The sequence below is a fragment of the Aquarana catesbeiana genome, linkage group LG02, assembly GCF_042186555.1.
Source record: "Aquarana catesbeiana isolate 2022-GZ linkage group LG02, ASM4218655v1, whole genome shotgun sequence".
In the NCBI taxonomy this organism is placed as follows: Eukaryota; Metazoa; Chordata; class Amphibia; order Anura; family Ranidae; genus Aquarana; species Aquarana catesbeiana.
Window position 1 is genome coordinate 75,600,205 of NC_133325.1, and position 17,709 is coordinate 75,617,913.

The window sequence follows — 17,709 nt, forward strand, 5'->3', positions numbered from 1 at the left end:
ATGAACTTCAGGTATTTCCGACGAAAAAAACAGTTGGTGGTACATCACTGACCAAATATGTCACATAGTACAGCTGGTTACCTATTCACAAATAATTGATACATAGTACATAAATACACACACACAACCCACTATGATCAAAAAATAATATCCAATGAAGTAAATTCCCCACAACAATCCTCTTCAGCTGGGATTATTATTGACATTATTGATTAAATATGTTCATCTTGATCATATTTGGTCAATGATGTCAGCCAGCATCCCCAATCCCTTTGTTTACATGCAGCTGCTAGCTGGGGAAATGTAATTTGCAATGGGAATATCTGAGCCAGTGGGTCAGCAATGCGGGTCAATGTGTTTTTTCCAGCAGGTCATTGGGGTGGGGGGATATACATTGCTGGATGACCAGTCGCGTCTCCAGCTTACATATTTAGGGGGGGCACAGGGACAAAAGTAGGGGGCCAACTATAAAACGCAATTATATATATACACACATACACGCACACACACACACACACACACACACACACACACACACACACACATATATATATACAGTGCCTTGAAAAAGTATTGGTGGTTGCAGCCACGTTGAGAGGACAGGGTGAATGCAGCCAGGTGGAGGAGGGACAGGGTGGATGCAGCCAGGTGGAGGGAGGAACAGGGTGGATGCAGCCAGGTGGGGGGGGGGGACAGGGTGGATGCAGCCAGGTGGAGGGGAGGACAGAGCGGAGCAGCCATATTGGGGGAACAGAGTGGAGCTGCCAGGTGGGGAGGAGGACAGGGTGGAGCAGCCAGGTGGAAGGGAGGACAGAATGGAGCAGCCAGGTGGAGGGGAGGACTGGGTGGAGCAGCCAGGTGGAGGGGAAGACAGAATGGAGCAGCCAGGTGGGGGGAGGACAGAGTGGAGAAGCCAGGTGGGGAGGATAGAGTGGAGCAGCCAGTTGGGGGAAGGACAGGGTGGAGCAGCCAGGTGGAGGGGAGGACAGCGTGGAGCAGCCAGGTGGGGGGAGGACAGAGTGGAGCAGCCAGGTGGGGAGGACAGAGTGGAGTAGCCAGGAGTGGGGGAGGACAGAGTGGAGCAGCCTGGTGGGGGGAGGACAGAGTGGAGCAGCCAGGTGTAAGGGGGACAGGGTGGAGCAGCCAGGTGGGGGAGGACAGAGTGGAGCAGCCAGGTGGAGGGGTTACACAGTCACACCAGTGATAAGGTCCTGTCCCTCTATGGAAGCCTTCATCCCCAGTCCCCCCATCCCCATCGCTCACCCCACCAGGAGGTAAGTTCTTACCTTGGGGGATATATAATAGAATCAGTTCACTGGCACTTTCTCTCTGGCTCCCTCCACCCAACAGTCTTGTGGTCTCCTCTCCCAGTCCTCTCTCCCCTCCTCCTCTTCCCGCTCAGTATGCTGGGGGTTGCAGTTCACTCCCAGGGAATCGTTCTGGGCCCACTGGTACCTGGGACTACATGTCCCATAATCCTCTATTTAGCTTTTAGTTTGCCATTGGCCCTGAATGTGGCCAATAGGAGCGGGCATTGCTGGGCCGGGTGAATGCTCGGCTCGAGGAAGAGAAGGAGGAGTGGAATTCCCCCACAGCTGCTGCTCTGCCTGTGTCATTCCCTTCACAGAGCCTGTCAGTTCCAGTGCCACGGCCATTGCCCTGTGTGTGTCCTGTGGCAGCAGCGGCTGATGGAATATGCGAGAGGGGGTTGGCACCCGGCATCAGCATTCGCTACACAAAAGAAGGTGTTTTAATTATAGGGGCACAGCATAATGTTGGTTGAGCCATGGCCCCCTCTGGCCCCACCCTAGTGACGCCACTGTGGATGACATGACCTTAGATCTACATTGGGGGACAGTATTGGGGACATTTTTAATAAAGGGATGTTTTAAGCGTGTCTGTATTTTTATTTGCTTTTACATTTTTGAGATATGAGTTAACCAGGGATAACAAACTCATGTTGGTCTAGTATGGTTTAGAGTTGATGGGTGCAGAGGCCTTTTGTCCTCCCCCTGCTCGTTCCTGGTTGCATGCTTGGAAAAGAGCTTGGTATGATTTAAGAGTCAAGCATTTAACCCTTACCGTGCAGGGGAACCCCACTACAAGGGTGATTTTTTTGCAAATTCCTAGAGTTGTGGTTTAAGCAAAACTAATATGCTGCGTTTAAACTCAAGATCATCCTTATTACTCTCACATCTGGTCTTCTTTATGGAAGTGATTCACATGATAAAAATCTTCTATGCAAAGAAGTGATATCCCTGTTATTTCTAAGTCTTTTTTCTATTTCCCAGGTGTGATGGGGGAATATGAACCAAAAATTGAGGTGCACTTTCCATTCACTTTTACTGCAGCTAAGGGAACCACTGTTCAGATGGAGTGCTTTGCGCTTGGCAAGTAAGTGCAGATTTCCTCAAATAAGTAGCAGTTGTTTATTAGAAGCTGTTGTGTTTTATTTGCACTTGGCCATCTAGTTGTAATCTTTATTTATCACTTTATTTTAGCCTTAGTCCTAAGGAGCTAAACCTGAAAAAATGCACTTTGACTGCTAGCTGCTATAAAACTTACAATTCACAACATTTCTCCATATTCCTTATTTTATGAAATATTTATGTCTTCTTCTGCAAAATATACCCAGCATTTTTTTGGGCTGTTCAGACAACATTACAGAAAAATTCTGGTTAACACAGTGTTGATTTCAAACAAAATGCTGTGCGTGTTGTTAGGTAAATGCAACCCTGAGGAAAAGTATGAGTAATTATACCAGGATCTCCCATCGTAAAGATATTTGTTGCCCTTGGCACTTCCTCTGTGCCCCTTGACTTTTGTCTGGACAGCTTGTGACGATACTCTTCTCTACTGTCCTGTGTGACCTCCCTCTTTGTCCTCAAATTGTGTAGCCTGGAGGTAAAAAAAAGTCCCAGCATAAGATATTCAGACACTGTAAGGTCTCAGTAATAGACATTTGTGAAGGCAAAGAAAGTGTGCAATTAGCATATTTGCCAACTGTTCCATTTTTGGAAGGACAGTGCCAAGTTTGCATCCAAATTCCCCATTCCCTCCTTTTCTACAACTGTGTTTGAAGAATATAGTTCATAGGGGAATCCAACAAAGTTGTTCAAGTTGTAATACAGTCATCTAGAGGAGGTTAATAAATCAAAATGTATAACAGAAGTTCAGCTTTCACTGTGGGTCAGCAGAAAGTCCTGACTGCATGACCAAGCCAGGAAATATCAATATACTTTGCAGTCCTCCCTCGCACTGTGAGTAAAGTACTATAACTGTAGAGAAAAACGTATCCAAAAATCAATCTTCTGGGGACTCCACTGCACATTTCCAAAAGTATAGCATAGGAAGTTCTTGTAAATCCTATAGTTAGATCATGGTCAATGTCCCAGCATCCACAAGAAGCATGTATACAGTAATACTTATCAGATCCTGTTGTCTGTGGTAATTTCAGAGCCAGTGGATGTAACATCCATCCTAGAGCAATCCCATCCTGTACAGGTCACTGGTTGGTCACAGTGAGAAGCTGAGACTCTGGCATAATCCTGACCGGTTTCGCCTGTCTCAGCCAGCTGCTTTAGAGGCTGTTGGGTGTAAGGTCTGTCACCATGTGTTCCAATTGGGCTAAAAATGTCTGCCAAAGCATTCTCGCATGCCAGGTATGCGCATTGGTCAACGCGTGTGCGCTGATGCGCATGTGCCATTGCACATACTAAGCGGCGTCATTGCATCACCACGCACACAGCACAATGAGATCATCCTGGTAGCCATGATACGACAACAAAAGTAAGGAGGACAATTTGATAAGTCAGCCTAAAACAATAATGTAATTAAAGAATGATAAGGTTAAATTGTTAATAATTATGTATCTTTTAGAAAGGGAACAAAACTAAGGCTGTCGTTAATACCAGGTGTCTTAGTAGCTTCCAGCTCCCATATCCATCTAGCTTCATGCTGCAGGACCAACTGGTCAAAGTTACCCCCTCTACTGACCTGGGGAACCACCTCCAGAACCCAGCATTTAAGACAGCTGGGATCCCTGTGCTCTTGAAAGCGTTTGTGTACTGGTCTTATTGTTTTACAGATGTAAAATGAATTACAAGAACATAAGATCACATACACTACCCTCATGGTATTACAGTTAGCTTTTTGCTTGCATTTCCAAAGTCTACCCATAGTTAGCTGTAGAGTATCGCCCTCTACCATATAGGGGCAGTACTCGCAGCTTCCACACTGGGTCATGCCTGTTCTGTCAAGGTTGTGTGGAGGTTTCCAAGAAATGCCGCTGTGTACCAGGGGGTCACTCAGTGAGCGAGCCCTCCTAAACACTAATTTTGGATTGCTTGAGACAAACTTGCTCACAGAGGCATCCTCCCTCAAGAGGTGCCAGTGTGAGGAACAAATGTCCCTTACCTTCCTTACCTTCTGGGTGTACTGTAGACTCAGCCTAGTGAAACTGTGTTCCCTTTTCTGTCCCTCATTGAGTTTGAATATGAGGGATTCTCGTTCATTATCCTTAGCCCTATTATAGGCTTCTGTAAGCCATTTATTACTATAAACTCTCATCTGGAATCTCTCCCTCAAAGTCCTTGCTTCCTGCTTGAAATCCTCCACATCTGTACAGTTGTAGCATGCCCTCAGGTATTGGCCTACAGCTATATTTTTTGTTGGAGAGTTACCTTGTCTGATAAAACATTGTCACGGAACAGGGCATGGCAGAAATATGATAGGGGTTTTAATCCTTCCACACTCTATTACAAATCAAAAAACATTTTTTTTGTTCTATGGTTTTATTTTACTACTAATTTATGTCCTCTCAGATCAGACATGCAAATATTAAATTAAGAAAATGAAGAGGACTAAAAATCTTCAAGGCGGCCAAACTGCCTACTGAGGCCTGCACCTACGTAATTTTAGAAAAAAGGTTATGGCACTTCAGAACTAAATTTAATAGAAAATTGTAATAATAGTAATTGTAAATAAGGGGCCAAAAAGTATTTAGCTGGAAAAGTATGTAATGAAGTTTATCTACTGGAGAATAGCCAACACATTTTTTTATGTTTTTTTGTTTTCTTTTTTTAGCTTTAAATCGCTAAGGGCTGTACAGAAGGAGTAAGAGGGCCACATGCTACTTCTAAAATAGAAATTTGATATGCCTGCCTTAGACTTGCTGTCCAGCCAATGGTGCTAAAAAGAGCACCAGTTAATTTAACCACTTCAGCCCCGGAAGGTTTTATCCCCTTCATGACCAGAGCACTTTTTGCAATTTGGCACTGCACTACTTTAACTTGTAATTGTGCGGTCATGCAATGCTGTACACAAATGAAATATGCATTATTTTTTCCCCACAAATAGAGCTTTCTTTTGGTGGTATTTGATCACCTCTGGGATATTTATTTTGTGCGCTATGAATGAAAAATTTTTATTCAGCCACATGTCTTGGGTAAAAAAAAATCAATAAGCGTATATTTATTGGTTTGCGCAAAAGTTATATCGTCTACAAACTAGGGTACATTTTCTGGAATTTATGCAGCTTTTATTTTTTGACTGCCTATGTCATTTCTTGAGGTGCTAAAATGGCAGGGCAGTACAAAAACCCTCCAAATTACCCCTTTTTGGAAAGTAGACACCCCCAAGGAATTTGTTGAAAGGCATGTTGAGCCCATTGAATATTTAATTTTTTTGTCACATGTGATTGAAAATTGAAAAAATATATATATATTTTTACACAAAGTTGTCACTGAAATTATATATTGCTCACACATGCCATGGGTTTATGTGGAATTACACCCCAAAATACATTCTGCTGCTTCTCCTGAGTACAGAGATACCACATGTTTGAGACTTTTTGTAGCCGCATACAGGACCCCGAAAACCAATCACTGCCTTCAGGATTTCTAAGGGCGTATATTTTTTATTTCACTACTCACTACCTATCACAGTTTCGGAGGCCATGAAATGCCAAGAAAACTCCCACAAATTACCCCATTTTGAAAAGTAGACACCCCAAGCTATTTGCTGAGAGCCATTTTGAGCCATTTTGGAATATTTTATATTTTGCCACAAGTTTCGGGAAAATTAATTATTTTTTTTAATCTGTAGGGCCTCTGCCATGCATTATGACATGCTTTAAAATTCCGCACACCTGTGAAGAGGCAACAAACTTCATACATTTTTAAAAACCTACCTTACATTCTGGGTAAAGCTGCACACATAGACCATCCCCCGCACCACCATTGACGTCATCTCTTCCACGCTGCGCTCCACGAGCGTGTCAACTCTCACTTTCAGATCGCTCTACTGTAGGGGAGTCTTCCTGGTCACCATTGCAGACTGACAGCGGTGAGAGCCGGCGTTGCGGAGGATGTTCTATGTGGACAGCTTTACCCCATTTGCCTGCATACTTAGATGTGCATCTTTTAATCATCAACTATGTGAGTTGCTAAATGTTGTACCTTCATTAAATGTAACCATATTGCTACACTTAGAGGCGCCTCACTTCTCTTTTATACTCTGTAGCTCCTGCTGGATTTTTCTTCTAATCCCCTTGTGAAGGCTGCCATTTGTGAATGGACATTTTATGGTTACACAACCTGGTCACGTTGCTACAATCTTTTTGTATGGACTATAAACTGAAGGACCTTTGAATAAATGGTTGTGGAACAAATCATTTGAGTTTCCATTATTTTTTATGGGGAAATTTGCATTGATATACAAGTGCTTTGGATTACAAGCATGTTTCCGGAATGAATTATGCTTACAATCCAAGCTTTTACTTGTATGAATTTTTTACACATGAATTTATGCACTTTAATTTACAATTTTGCACTTATTATTTGCACTTTACAACATGAGAAGTTGGTTTATTTGATTAATCATATTGCACTTTTTGCACTTTATAATTGTCATTGTTGATAATTTATATACTTATGATTTGTAGCTCTGCTTTTTTTGCTTGTATTTATTTTGGATTGGTATTATAATTTATAGCTAGCTGCTCAATCTTTTACAGTTTAGGGCAGATTCTACATTTATTTACTGGCATCTTTGGGCATTAGGCAGCCACTGATGATGTAACTCATGCATATCGCAGATGCTGGGAACTGACTAGAAGTATAAATTTGTGCATTAAACAAAATTGCTACGAAAAGGGAAAAGTATGACACCCAGTGAACCAGCAAAAGGAGCAATCAGAAATGTCAGCCTCCATGATTCTTATATGTCAGGGTCCTTTTAATCATCACAGTTTGAAAACGCGTTAAACTTTTCATACCCGGAAAATAATAAAGGCACAGCCTACCTTCCCTACTTGGCTCTTCACTACAAATTGGAAGGTACATTTTAAATACCAGTAGCCAGTAATTTGATTTCTATCACTATCCTGTCATTGCTCTGACTTGATTCATGTCAGATATGAACCAGCAAGCATATATAGTTACATAGTTACATAGTAGGTGAGGTTGAAAAAAGATCCAAGTCCATCAAGTCCAACCTATGTGTGTGATTATGTGTCAGTATTACATTGTATATCCCTGTATGTTGCGGTCATTCAGGTGCTTATCTAATAGTTTCTTGAAGCTATTGATGCTCCCCGCTGAGACCACCACCTGTGTAAGGGAATTCCACATCCTTGCCGCTCTTGCAGTAAAGAACCCTCTACGTAGTTTAAGGTTAAACCTCTTTTCTTCTAATTTTAATGAGTGGCCACGAGTCTTGTTAAACTCTCTTTTGCAAAAAAGTTTTATTTCTATTGTGGGGTCACCAGTACGGTATTTGTATATTGAATTCATATCCCCTCTCAAGCGTCTCTTCTCCAGAGAGAATAAGTTCAGTGCTCGCAACCTTTCCTCATAACTAAGATCCTCCAGACCCTTTATTAGCTTTGTTGCCCTTCTTTGTACTCGCTCCATTTCCAGTACATCCTTCCTGAGGACTGGTGCCCAGAACTGGACAGCATACTCTAGGTGCGGCCGGACCAGAGTCTTGTAGAGCGGGAGAATTATCGTTAATCCCCTTTTTAATGCATGCCAATATTCTGTTTGCTTTGTTAGCAGCAGCTTGGCATTGCATGCCATTGCTGAGCCTATCATCTACTAGGACCCCCAGGTCCTTTTCCATCCTGGATTCCCCTAGAGGTTCTCCCCCCAGTGTATAGATTGCATTCATATTTTTGCATCCCAAATGCATTATTATACATTTTTCTACATTGAACCTCATTTGCCATGTAGTTGCCCACCCCATTAATTTGTTCAAATCTTTTTGCAAGGTTTCCACATTCTGCAGAGAAGTTATTGCCCGGCTTACCTTAGTATCGTCTGCAAATACAGAGATTGAACTGTTTATCCCATCCACCAGGTCGTTTATGAACAAATTAAATAGGATCGGTCCCAGCACAGAACCTCACTACCCACCCCTGACCATTCCGAGTACTCCCCATTTATCACCACCCTCTGAACTCGCCCTAGTAGCCAGTTTTCAATCCATGTACTCACCCTATGGTCCATGACAACGGACCTTATTTTATACAGTAAACGTTTATGGGGAACTGTGTCAAATGCTTTTGCAAAATCCAGATACACCATGTCTACGGGCCTTCCTTTATCTAGATGGCAACTCACCTCCTCATAGAAGGTTAGTAGATTGGTTTGGCAAGAATGATTCCTCATGAATCCATGCTGATTACTGCTAATGATATCGTTCTTATTACTAAAATCTTGTATATAGTCCCTTATCATCCCCTCCAAGAGTTTACATACTATTGATTGTTAGGCTAACTGTCTGTAATTCCCAGGGATGTATTTTGGGCCCTTTTTAAATATTGGTGCTACATTGGCTTTTCTCCAATCAGCTGGTACCATTCCAGTCAGTAGACTATCTGTAAAAATTAGGAACAACGGTCTGGCAATCACTTGACTGAGTTCCCTAAGTACCCTCGGATGCAAGCCATCTGGTCCTGGTGATTTATTAATGTTAAGTTTCTCAGGTCTAATTTTAATTCTGTCCTCTGTTAACCATGGAGGTGCTTCCTGTGTTGTGTCATGAGGATAAACACTGCAGTTTTGGTTACTGAAGCCCCCCGATTCACTTGTGAAGACTGAGGAGAAGAATAAATTCAATACCTTCGCCATCTCCCCATCCTTTGTAACCAGATGTCCTTCCTCATTCTTTATGGGGCCAATATGGTCTGTCCTCCCTTTTTTACTGTTTACATACTTAAAGAATTTCTTGGGATTTTTTTTGCTCTCCTCCGCTATGTGTCTTTCATGTTCTATCTTAGCCATCCTAATTGCACCCTTACATTTCTTGTTGCATTCTTTATAAAGTCTGAATGCTGAGGATGATCCCTCAACCTTGTATTTTTTGAAGGCCTTCTCCTTTGCTTTTATATGCATTTTTACATTGCAGTTAAGCCATCCAGGACTTTTGTTTGCTCTTTTAAATTTATTACCCAATGCGATGCATTGGCTAATGCCCTTATTTAATATGCTCTTAAAGCAAACCCATCTCTCCTCCGTATTCTTTGTTCCTAATATTTTATCCCAATTTATGCCTTTTAGCAAGGTTTGTAGTTTAGGGAAGTTGGCTCTTTTGAAATTCAGTTTCTTTGTATTCCCTTTATGTTTCCTATTTGTGTGATTTATACTGAAACTAATTGACCTATGATCGCTGTTACCTAAATTGCCCCGTATTTCCACATCCGTGATCAGGTCTGTATTGTTGGTAATCAGTAGATCCAGTAATGCTTTATTTCTAGTTGGTGCGTCTACCATCTGACCCATAAAATTGTCCTGCAAGACATTAAGGAACTGGCGAGCCTTAGACGAATGCGCGGTTATTTCCACCCAGTCTATGTCTGGATAATTAAAATCCCCTATTATGATAACACTTCCCATCCTTGCTGCTTATCCAAATTGTGATAGGAGATCTGTCTCCACTTCCTCCCTCAGGTTAGAGGGCCTATAGCATACTCCCAGTATTATTTTCCCCTTAGCTTCATCCCTTTGGAGCTCTACCCATAAGGATTCCACCTCCTCACTAGCTCCCTCAGTGATGTCATCTCTTACATTCACTTGTACATTATTCTTGATATATAGGCATACCCCTCCCCCTTTTTTACCCTCTCAATCTTTGCGGTAAAGCGTATACCCTTGAATGTTTGCCAGCCAATAATGAGAGCTGTTGAACCAGGTCTCTGAAATTCCCACAAAATCTAAATCCTCCTCATACAACAGTATCTCTAGTTCACCCATCTTGTCCGCCATGCTCCTGGCATTGGTGAACATGCCACATAGTTTAGACCGGTCGCATATTGTCCTCGTATTGGGTGTTTCGAGATTGCAACTAGGACTTGTTACTATACTTACCTTGGGTTTTTGTGCTTTGGTTACCTACCACTAATGCCCCCAATACTACCCTCTGGAATATGTTCCACGCTGACTAGCTCTACCTCTGGGCCCTCCCCCCATCACCTAGTTTAAAAACCCCTCTAACTTTTTGGCCATCTTCATTCCCAGCTGATCTACACCCTCCTCATTTAGGTGCAGTCCGTCCCTTCTATAGTACCGGTAATCGACTGAGAAGTCGGACCAATCCTCCAGGAACCCAAACCCCTCCTTACTACACCAGCTTTTCAGCCACTTGTTTACTTCCCTAATCTCCCTCTGCCTTTCTGGTGTGGCTCTATGTACCGGTAGTATTCCTGAGAATACTCCCTTGGAGGTCCTTTTCCTCAATTTAGCTCCTAAGTCCCTAAAATCGTTCTTTAGGACACTCCATCTGCCTCTGACTTTGTCATTGGTGCCAACGTGCACCATGACAGCTGGGTCTTCCCCAGCCCCTCCCAGTAATCTGTCCACCAGATCCGTGATGTGCCGAACCGAGCGCCCGGTAGACAACATATTGTTCGGTGCTTCAGGTCCTTGTTACAGATTGCCCTCTCTGTCCTTCTAAGAATTGAGTCCCCTACCACCAGAATCTGTCTTTTCTTTCCCTTCGTTGCCCCCCCACTCTCACTGGAGGAGTTCTTCCCCCAGCAGCTAGGAGAGTCCCTCAGCTCCAGCAGTGCTGCTCCCTGACTGGTTTCACCAATGTCACTCAATGGAGCGTAGTTATCGGGATGCTCCAATCCTGGATCGGCCTCTCTGGCACTTCCCCCTCTACCCTTCCTGACTGTCACCCATCTACTCTTTGCTAGTGTCTGCACCTCTTTGTCTCCACCTGCCTCTGTGCTGGCCCCTGCCGGTACCTGCCGTGTACGTTCCTGGCTCTCCTTTAGTATGGAGGGACTTCTCAGTGCTGACAGTTGCTTCCCCAGATTCAGAACCTGGGCTTCTAGGGAAACTATGTGCTTACATTTTGCATAGCAGTATTCAGCCTCGATTGGATGATCAAGGAACGCATACCTGCAGCAAGATGTGCAAAGAGTCGCCTCTCCACACCTGCCGGGCATCGTACCTATTAAATTTAATGAGGATTGGGGATTATACCCTGTCCAAATTATCTGACAACTAGCTTCCTGACACTAATCCTCAAGATAATACACAGGTACTCAACAAGACAATACACAGGTACTCACAAACCTACGTGCACTTGCAGAACAGTCGCAGAGCTACGTGCACTCGCAGAACAGTCGCAGACATACATGCACTTGCAGAACTACATGCACTCGTAGAACTACGTGCACTCGCAGAACTACGTGCACTCGCAGGCCACTCGCAGAACTACGTGCACTCGCAGACCTACGTGCACTCGCAGGCCACTCGTAGACCTACGTGCACTCGCAGCCACTGAAGTCAACGTTTAAGCACAACTGCTGATCGGCATACTTGTTTTGAAAGTATTGAAGCCTGTGGATTAGCATGACAATTAAACAACTATATGTTAAGTCAGCAATGGCAGCTTACAAATTCTTCTTGGCCCAGGTTTATTTTAATCCATTTTCCTTATGTAACGGTAGTGGTGAACTGAATACTTGTCAAGCTCCTACCAGACTTTGGGCATCAGCTAATAATTATTTAACAGTACTCCAAACCTCTGGAGTCATAAGTGAAAATATAGCTTTCTGCACTAGCGGATTCCTGATCACACAGTACATTTCGCTCTATTTGATTGTGAGGAAAAAAGAGCAATACATTGCTGGTCCCTACGGCACCAAGGTGTTAATAAATGATAGCATTTCACTGTCTGGGTACTTGGCACATTGTTCGCTTTTGTAATTGACACCTTTCTGCTGAAATTATTTATCATCGCAGTTTGCAAATTCATTTGAAATAAATTATTCTTTTCCATTATGTGGAAAACAATTGACCTTTAGAGGCTTTCGGGGAAGTTTTTTTTTTCTTTTTAATCCCACATTTTATAAGTGTGTCTAAAAATACATTGACTTATTGTTTTTCTGCTTTTATGTTAATTTCCATCACAGAAATCTGCTAAATGCTGTCTGATTCTAAACTGGCGTGGAATTATATTCCCAATGTACTTTCAGGAAAACAGTGAATAATAAAACACGCACATATGAACATAACATTTCAAAATTCAGAGAGAATTATTGAAAAAACGGTTGTAGCTTCTTACAAAGAAATGACAACATATGTAACGATTGTGATTTTAAAGCCTGGGCTTATTTTTAAACCTATCCATACGGCCCCATTCACACTGGGGCGGTGCGGGCATTGGCGGTAAAACGGTGCTATTTTTAGCGCCGCTTTACCGTCGTTTTAGCGGCGGTATTCGTTCGCTAGCAGGGCGGTTTTAACCCCTGCTAGCGGCCGAAAAAGGGTTAAAACCACCCGCAAAGCCCTGCCACAGTATAGCCACGCTGTCCCATTGATTTCAATGGGCAGGAGCGGTTAAGGAGCGGTGAATACACCGCTCCTTCACCGTTCCAAAGATGCTGTTTGCAGGAGTTTTTTTTCTCTCCTGCCAGCGCACCGCTCCAGTGTGAAAGCCCTCGGGCTTTCACATTGGAGAAACAGCAGCGGCAGTTTCAGGTCGGTTTGCAGGCGCTGTTTTTAGCGCAATAGCGCCTGCAAACCACCCCAGTGTGAAAGGGGCCTAATGGTAATTCTATGACTAGCTTACTTCTAAATACCTATATATCATTATATTATTGTTGTAGAATATCTGTTCTTGGGCTGTAGGGCACCTCAAAGAAAGCTGCATTTGCCTATCGACACCAGCCCAAAGCTACCTTAAAGCATATCTAACCACGCCCCTCCCCCAAAATAAAACTAAAAAAAGTATATGCTACGCTTACGAGTCCTGGTGTTTTTTTTTTGTTCACCTTTTATTCCTGCGAATAACACACTTCATGTCTCTCAGTGGTTATCCTCACTCCTCTACTGTATCTATGGGGGCAACCAGCCAGGCTGCATTTCAATATGTCTGCCTTTGTTCATTTCCATTACATGGGGGATAATGGGATTAGTGGTGTAAGAAAATAAGATAACATTGTTTTATGCTGCAAGGTCAGCTCACGTGATGTGACAAGGATCCTGCACTTTAGGCAAGATCAACATGTATTTTCTGCACTTGCTAAAAATATTTCTGTGGAATTCCTGTGGAATGTTCTACCACATAGTCATAGCAAAAAAAAAAACAGAATGTTTTTCTTTAAAGTTCAGCCAAAATTACTTTTTTTGTTTTAGGATAGAGTGGGGAAAAATGGTAACTCCTGTCAGATTTTTGCTGTCCCGCTAACAACATTTTACCAGACAGGAAACAAAGGGAACTCTCCAACAGCAATACAGAAACTAAAATGCTTTTTTACTGTAGTAGAGTACGGAAGGCTATTATTATTATTATACAGGATTTATATAGCGCCGACAGTTTACGCAGCGCTTTACAACATTAGGGCAGACTATACAAGTACAATACAATTCAATACAGGAGGAATCAGAGGGCCCTGCTCGTTAGAGCTTACAATCTAGGAGGGAGGGTCAAGTTATACAAAAGGGTAATAGCTGTGGGGGATGAGCTAATGGAGAAAATAGTGCAGTTATTAGATGGAGGCTGGATAGGCTTCTCTGAAGAGGAAAGAGGAAAGGCTAGAACTCATCTCAGATGTTTTGTCTTCTTTGTGTCCCTGTTGGACTTTCTGGTAAAACTGCTGCCAGCAGGATCAGGGCCAGTGCAAGAATTTTTGACTACTTAGGCGAAGGTACATTTTGCAGCCCCGTGTGTGTGTGTGGAGGGCTCTAAAAATGTTTACATTTTTTTATATGTCTCCTTATATACTAATTGTTATTTACTTTTGCATAACTTTTATTGCTGTCACATAGGGGACCAATACCACGACAGTCGGCTTTTCTAAAGTACACACACCACTGGTCGCTATAGCAGCTGGGAGTGTGTAAAAAAACACGTCTGCAGCAGTATAAAAATCTGAATCCCCAGCAAATGTCTGGGGATTTGGATTTTACCCCCCCCCCCCCCCATACTAGAGCCCTAAGATGGCTGCTTAAGCCGCCTTATGTTAGCGTCAGCCCTGAGAAGGACAGGAAGTGAGGGTAAATCACTCAAATGGAGTGCTTAATAACAGTAAAAACCCAACAAGCTTCTTACCTACTCTATTCAAATCTAGAGAAAAAAGTTTTTGGCTTGACATACAGTAATGATGTCCATGGCTATATTTACCAAAGATTATGTGGTAATGTTTTAATCCAGGGAAATCATATGACTGCGGGGTCAGAAGTGATTTTTTTTTTTTTTTTTTTATTTCACTTGGTGGAACAAAGGATGATGGTATTCTTTTGGACCAGAATTAATGCGAGAAGTTGAACTTGAAACACTTGTCTTTTTTTTAGCCTAATTAATAATTATTAAAACATGAATAATACACTCAGGTACCCATATCTAGCATTTACATGATTCGCAGTTGGTATTAGGGGATCTAATGAATGCCAAGAAAATATTCTGTAGAGCATTACATTAGCTGCACCCCGATCAGTTGGATTCTTGGATTCACTTTGGGGTTGATGTACCGGGTGCAGCTCTGCATAGAAACCATTTCGAAAAATCAAGAACAACCCTGCCCTAAGTTATAAAAATAAATATAAAAAAAACTGCAGCCCTACTAAAAAAATCTGAATACAAATTGATCAGTGATAGTAAATTAGGGTGCGCTGCCTCTTTAAATACTCAGTATCACAATATTTTTCAGTATATTCATCCTCATATTATAAACGTGAACACGGTGGGCAAACAAAATAATAAATAAAGTGCAAAGTGCTCAATAAAACAAATAAGTGTAAAAAAGTCCCAATTGTGTAATCAATTCTTCATAAATACAGCCGTTCTCTGCCAACACTGTGCCAACCAAAAAGTACTCCAGACTCCATCCCACTGGTAAGTATGCACTTCTTACCAGAATGTCGGATTCAATACAGAGATCAATGTGCGCCTTGTTGCTCTGCAGCTAACACAGACTCCACCGCTAAAATGGCTCACTAGTTCTGTCAGTCTCGCAAAAGATAAAAGGCACAAAAAATGTAAATCTCATAGTGTAGTATTCCCAATAAATAATACAATTTATTAAAACTGCACTTGCAGAGAAAATGTACAATGCAGTATGTATCACAAGAGCGGGCACCACCACATCTACAAACGATGTGCACGATGAAGTGACATATCTAGCCCCACCCAACGTGTTTCTTAACAGGCATCATCAGGGAAAGTGACAGTACCTTGGAGGTGAGCCTGACGTGCAGAGGGAGACCTCTCATACGACTCTGGTTCCGGGATCACTGGAGTGGGAACAGTGACCCTCGGAGCGCAGTGGGATATGAGGACCTGCAGGGTTCGCTTGGCTGAAGATGATGTCCGCTGGCAGAGACAGGAACAGTCTTGATTGCTGTGGATACAGGTACGCTGAGTGGAAGCAGGCAGATGCGCACAAGCGCAGAACAGCAGGCAGGAGCAGGGTCAGAAAAGCCAGGTCACAACAGCCGATCTATCAGGCAGAAGATGGTCAAAGTCCAGGCAGGATCGGTAACAGGAGGTCAGGCAAATGGTCCGGAGACAGCAGCGAGGTCAGGAAGCCGGGTAAATACTGGATCAGATGCGGGTTCAGGATCAGGTTACAGGATGAGCTACAGATCAAACAGCAAGGATGCATTCCGAAGAGTGCCCCTTTTAAAGATCACTGGGCGCCAAAGCAGCGTCACCGTGCACGATCTCCGTGATCTGCACACGTGCATTGGCACAAGTCTGTTCACTGCTGGATGCCTGTGAGCTGGAACACATCTCAATGGACCAGTGCACCTGCGATCAGTTGCAGCGATATGTGTGGGGCATCCATGACAGAAAGAGGCCTCTTTCGCTGACGATGCCTGTGTAGGAGAAACTCGTTAAGCAGGGCCAGATACGTTGACCTCTGTATTTGGATCCTACATGCCGGTAAGGAGTGTATATATGGGTTGGTGAGCGGGTATATTTATGAAGAATTAATTACACCATTCTGACTTTTTTACACTTATTTGTTTTATTTATTTGTTATTTATTATGTTGATTGCCCACCTTGTTCATGTTTATTATATGTGGATGAATATACTGAGAAATATTGTGCTACTGACAGCACACCCTAATAAATTATTAATGATAGAAACCAATCAGCTTCCAGTTTTTTTTTTGTCAATGCTTAAATGAACAAGCTGAAGTTATCTGACATCGGTAGAACCTTCTGCTCCTGTAGCTCATGCTCCCCAAGCTCAGTGTGTTGTGTGTTCAGGACATCTCTTCAAATATGCTTCATGCACACCCTACCATATTAAAACTATTTGTGTTTTTCCATTTTATATATCTATCTATATGGATATATATATCTATATAGATAGATATATATATATCTATCTATATAGATATATATATCTTAGTCCTGCAATCTTGTGGCTGTTCTAACATTATGTATTCTTCTTCTCTGGCAGTGGTAGCGTATGGTTCTCATTCATAACACAGCATGGCACTTATGTTAGTGCTGCTCTGTCCATGAGTACAGTTAGCCAAGGTTGGCGTGGCAAAGTGATGACACAACCCCAGGGGGCATGTCCATGACTGCCTGGGTTTTCAGGAAGTGGGTTGATTGCACCAGATGTCATTCAACCCAGAAGAAAATCAGCACTGGATTGAATATTGCTGAGTTTACGGAATTGGAAAGGAGGATACTATTGTACCCAGAGCTGCTTCTTTTATTTGAGACGTGCCTTGCAACTGATTTAGTGCACCACAATTTAGTCTTTAATTTAAAAAGAAAAACATGTATTTAAATAGACATTTATTCTATTGTGCCTGTTCTGAGCGTAAGGTGTGTTTCCCCAAAGCTTATAACTGCTGATCTTTTAAGAATATGATCAATGTTACATTTGCTGTAAATCAGTCATTTTCAAACTATTTTTTATCATCCATGTGGATACCTGCTTTGTTGTATTGTACATTTACTGAGACAGTAAACGATGAAATTCATTTGCTGGTTTTGGTTGAATGCACTTAAGGTGTTACCTTATTAAATATGCCCAATACAGTTCATTTAGTTATTTCTGTGGGTTTTATTACATGTTTATTGGTTTTCATTAGACAACACATTGTATAGACCATGTTCAAATCATGGCATTTAGTCATATTTAGCTTCTGTTAGCTATTCTGTACATCTGACCTTTTCCTTTATCAGTTTATCATCAACAGTCTAGTCTTTAAAAACATTTCTGTTGAGGT

At 42.4% G+C, this 17,709-nt stretch overlaps 1 protein-coding gene across 3 annotated transcripts in view; it reads left to right on the forward strand.

Moving 5' to 3' along the window:
* The window catches only part of CNTN5 (contactin 5), a 2,213,095-nt gene that overhangs the window by 1,709,423 nt on the left and 485,963 nt on the right, over positions 1-17,709 (forward strand). For all 3 annotated transcript variants that reach the window (XM_073613049.1, XM_073613051.1, XM_073613050.1), the window contains one exon: positions 2,292-2,394. In XM_073613049.1, the coding sequence (XP_073469150.1) occupies positions 2,292-2,394 (103 nt within the window). The remainder of the gene's footprint in view (positions 1-2,291; positions 2,395-17,709) is intronic.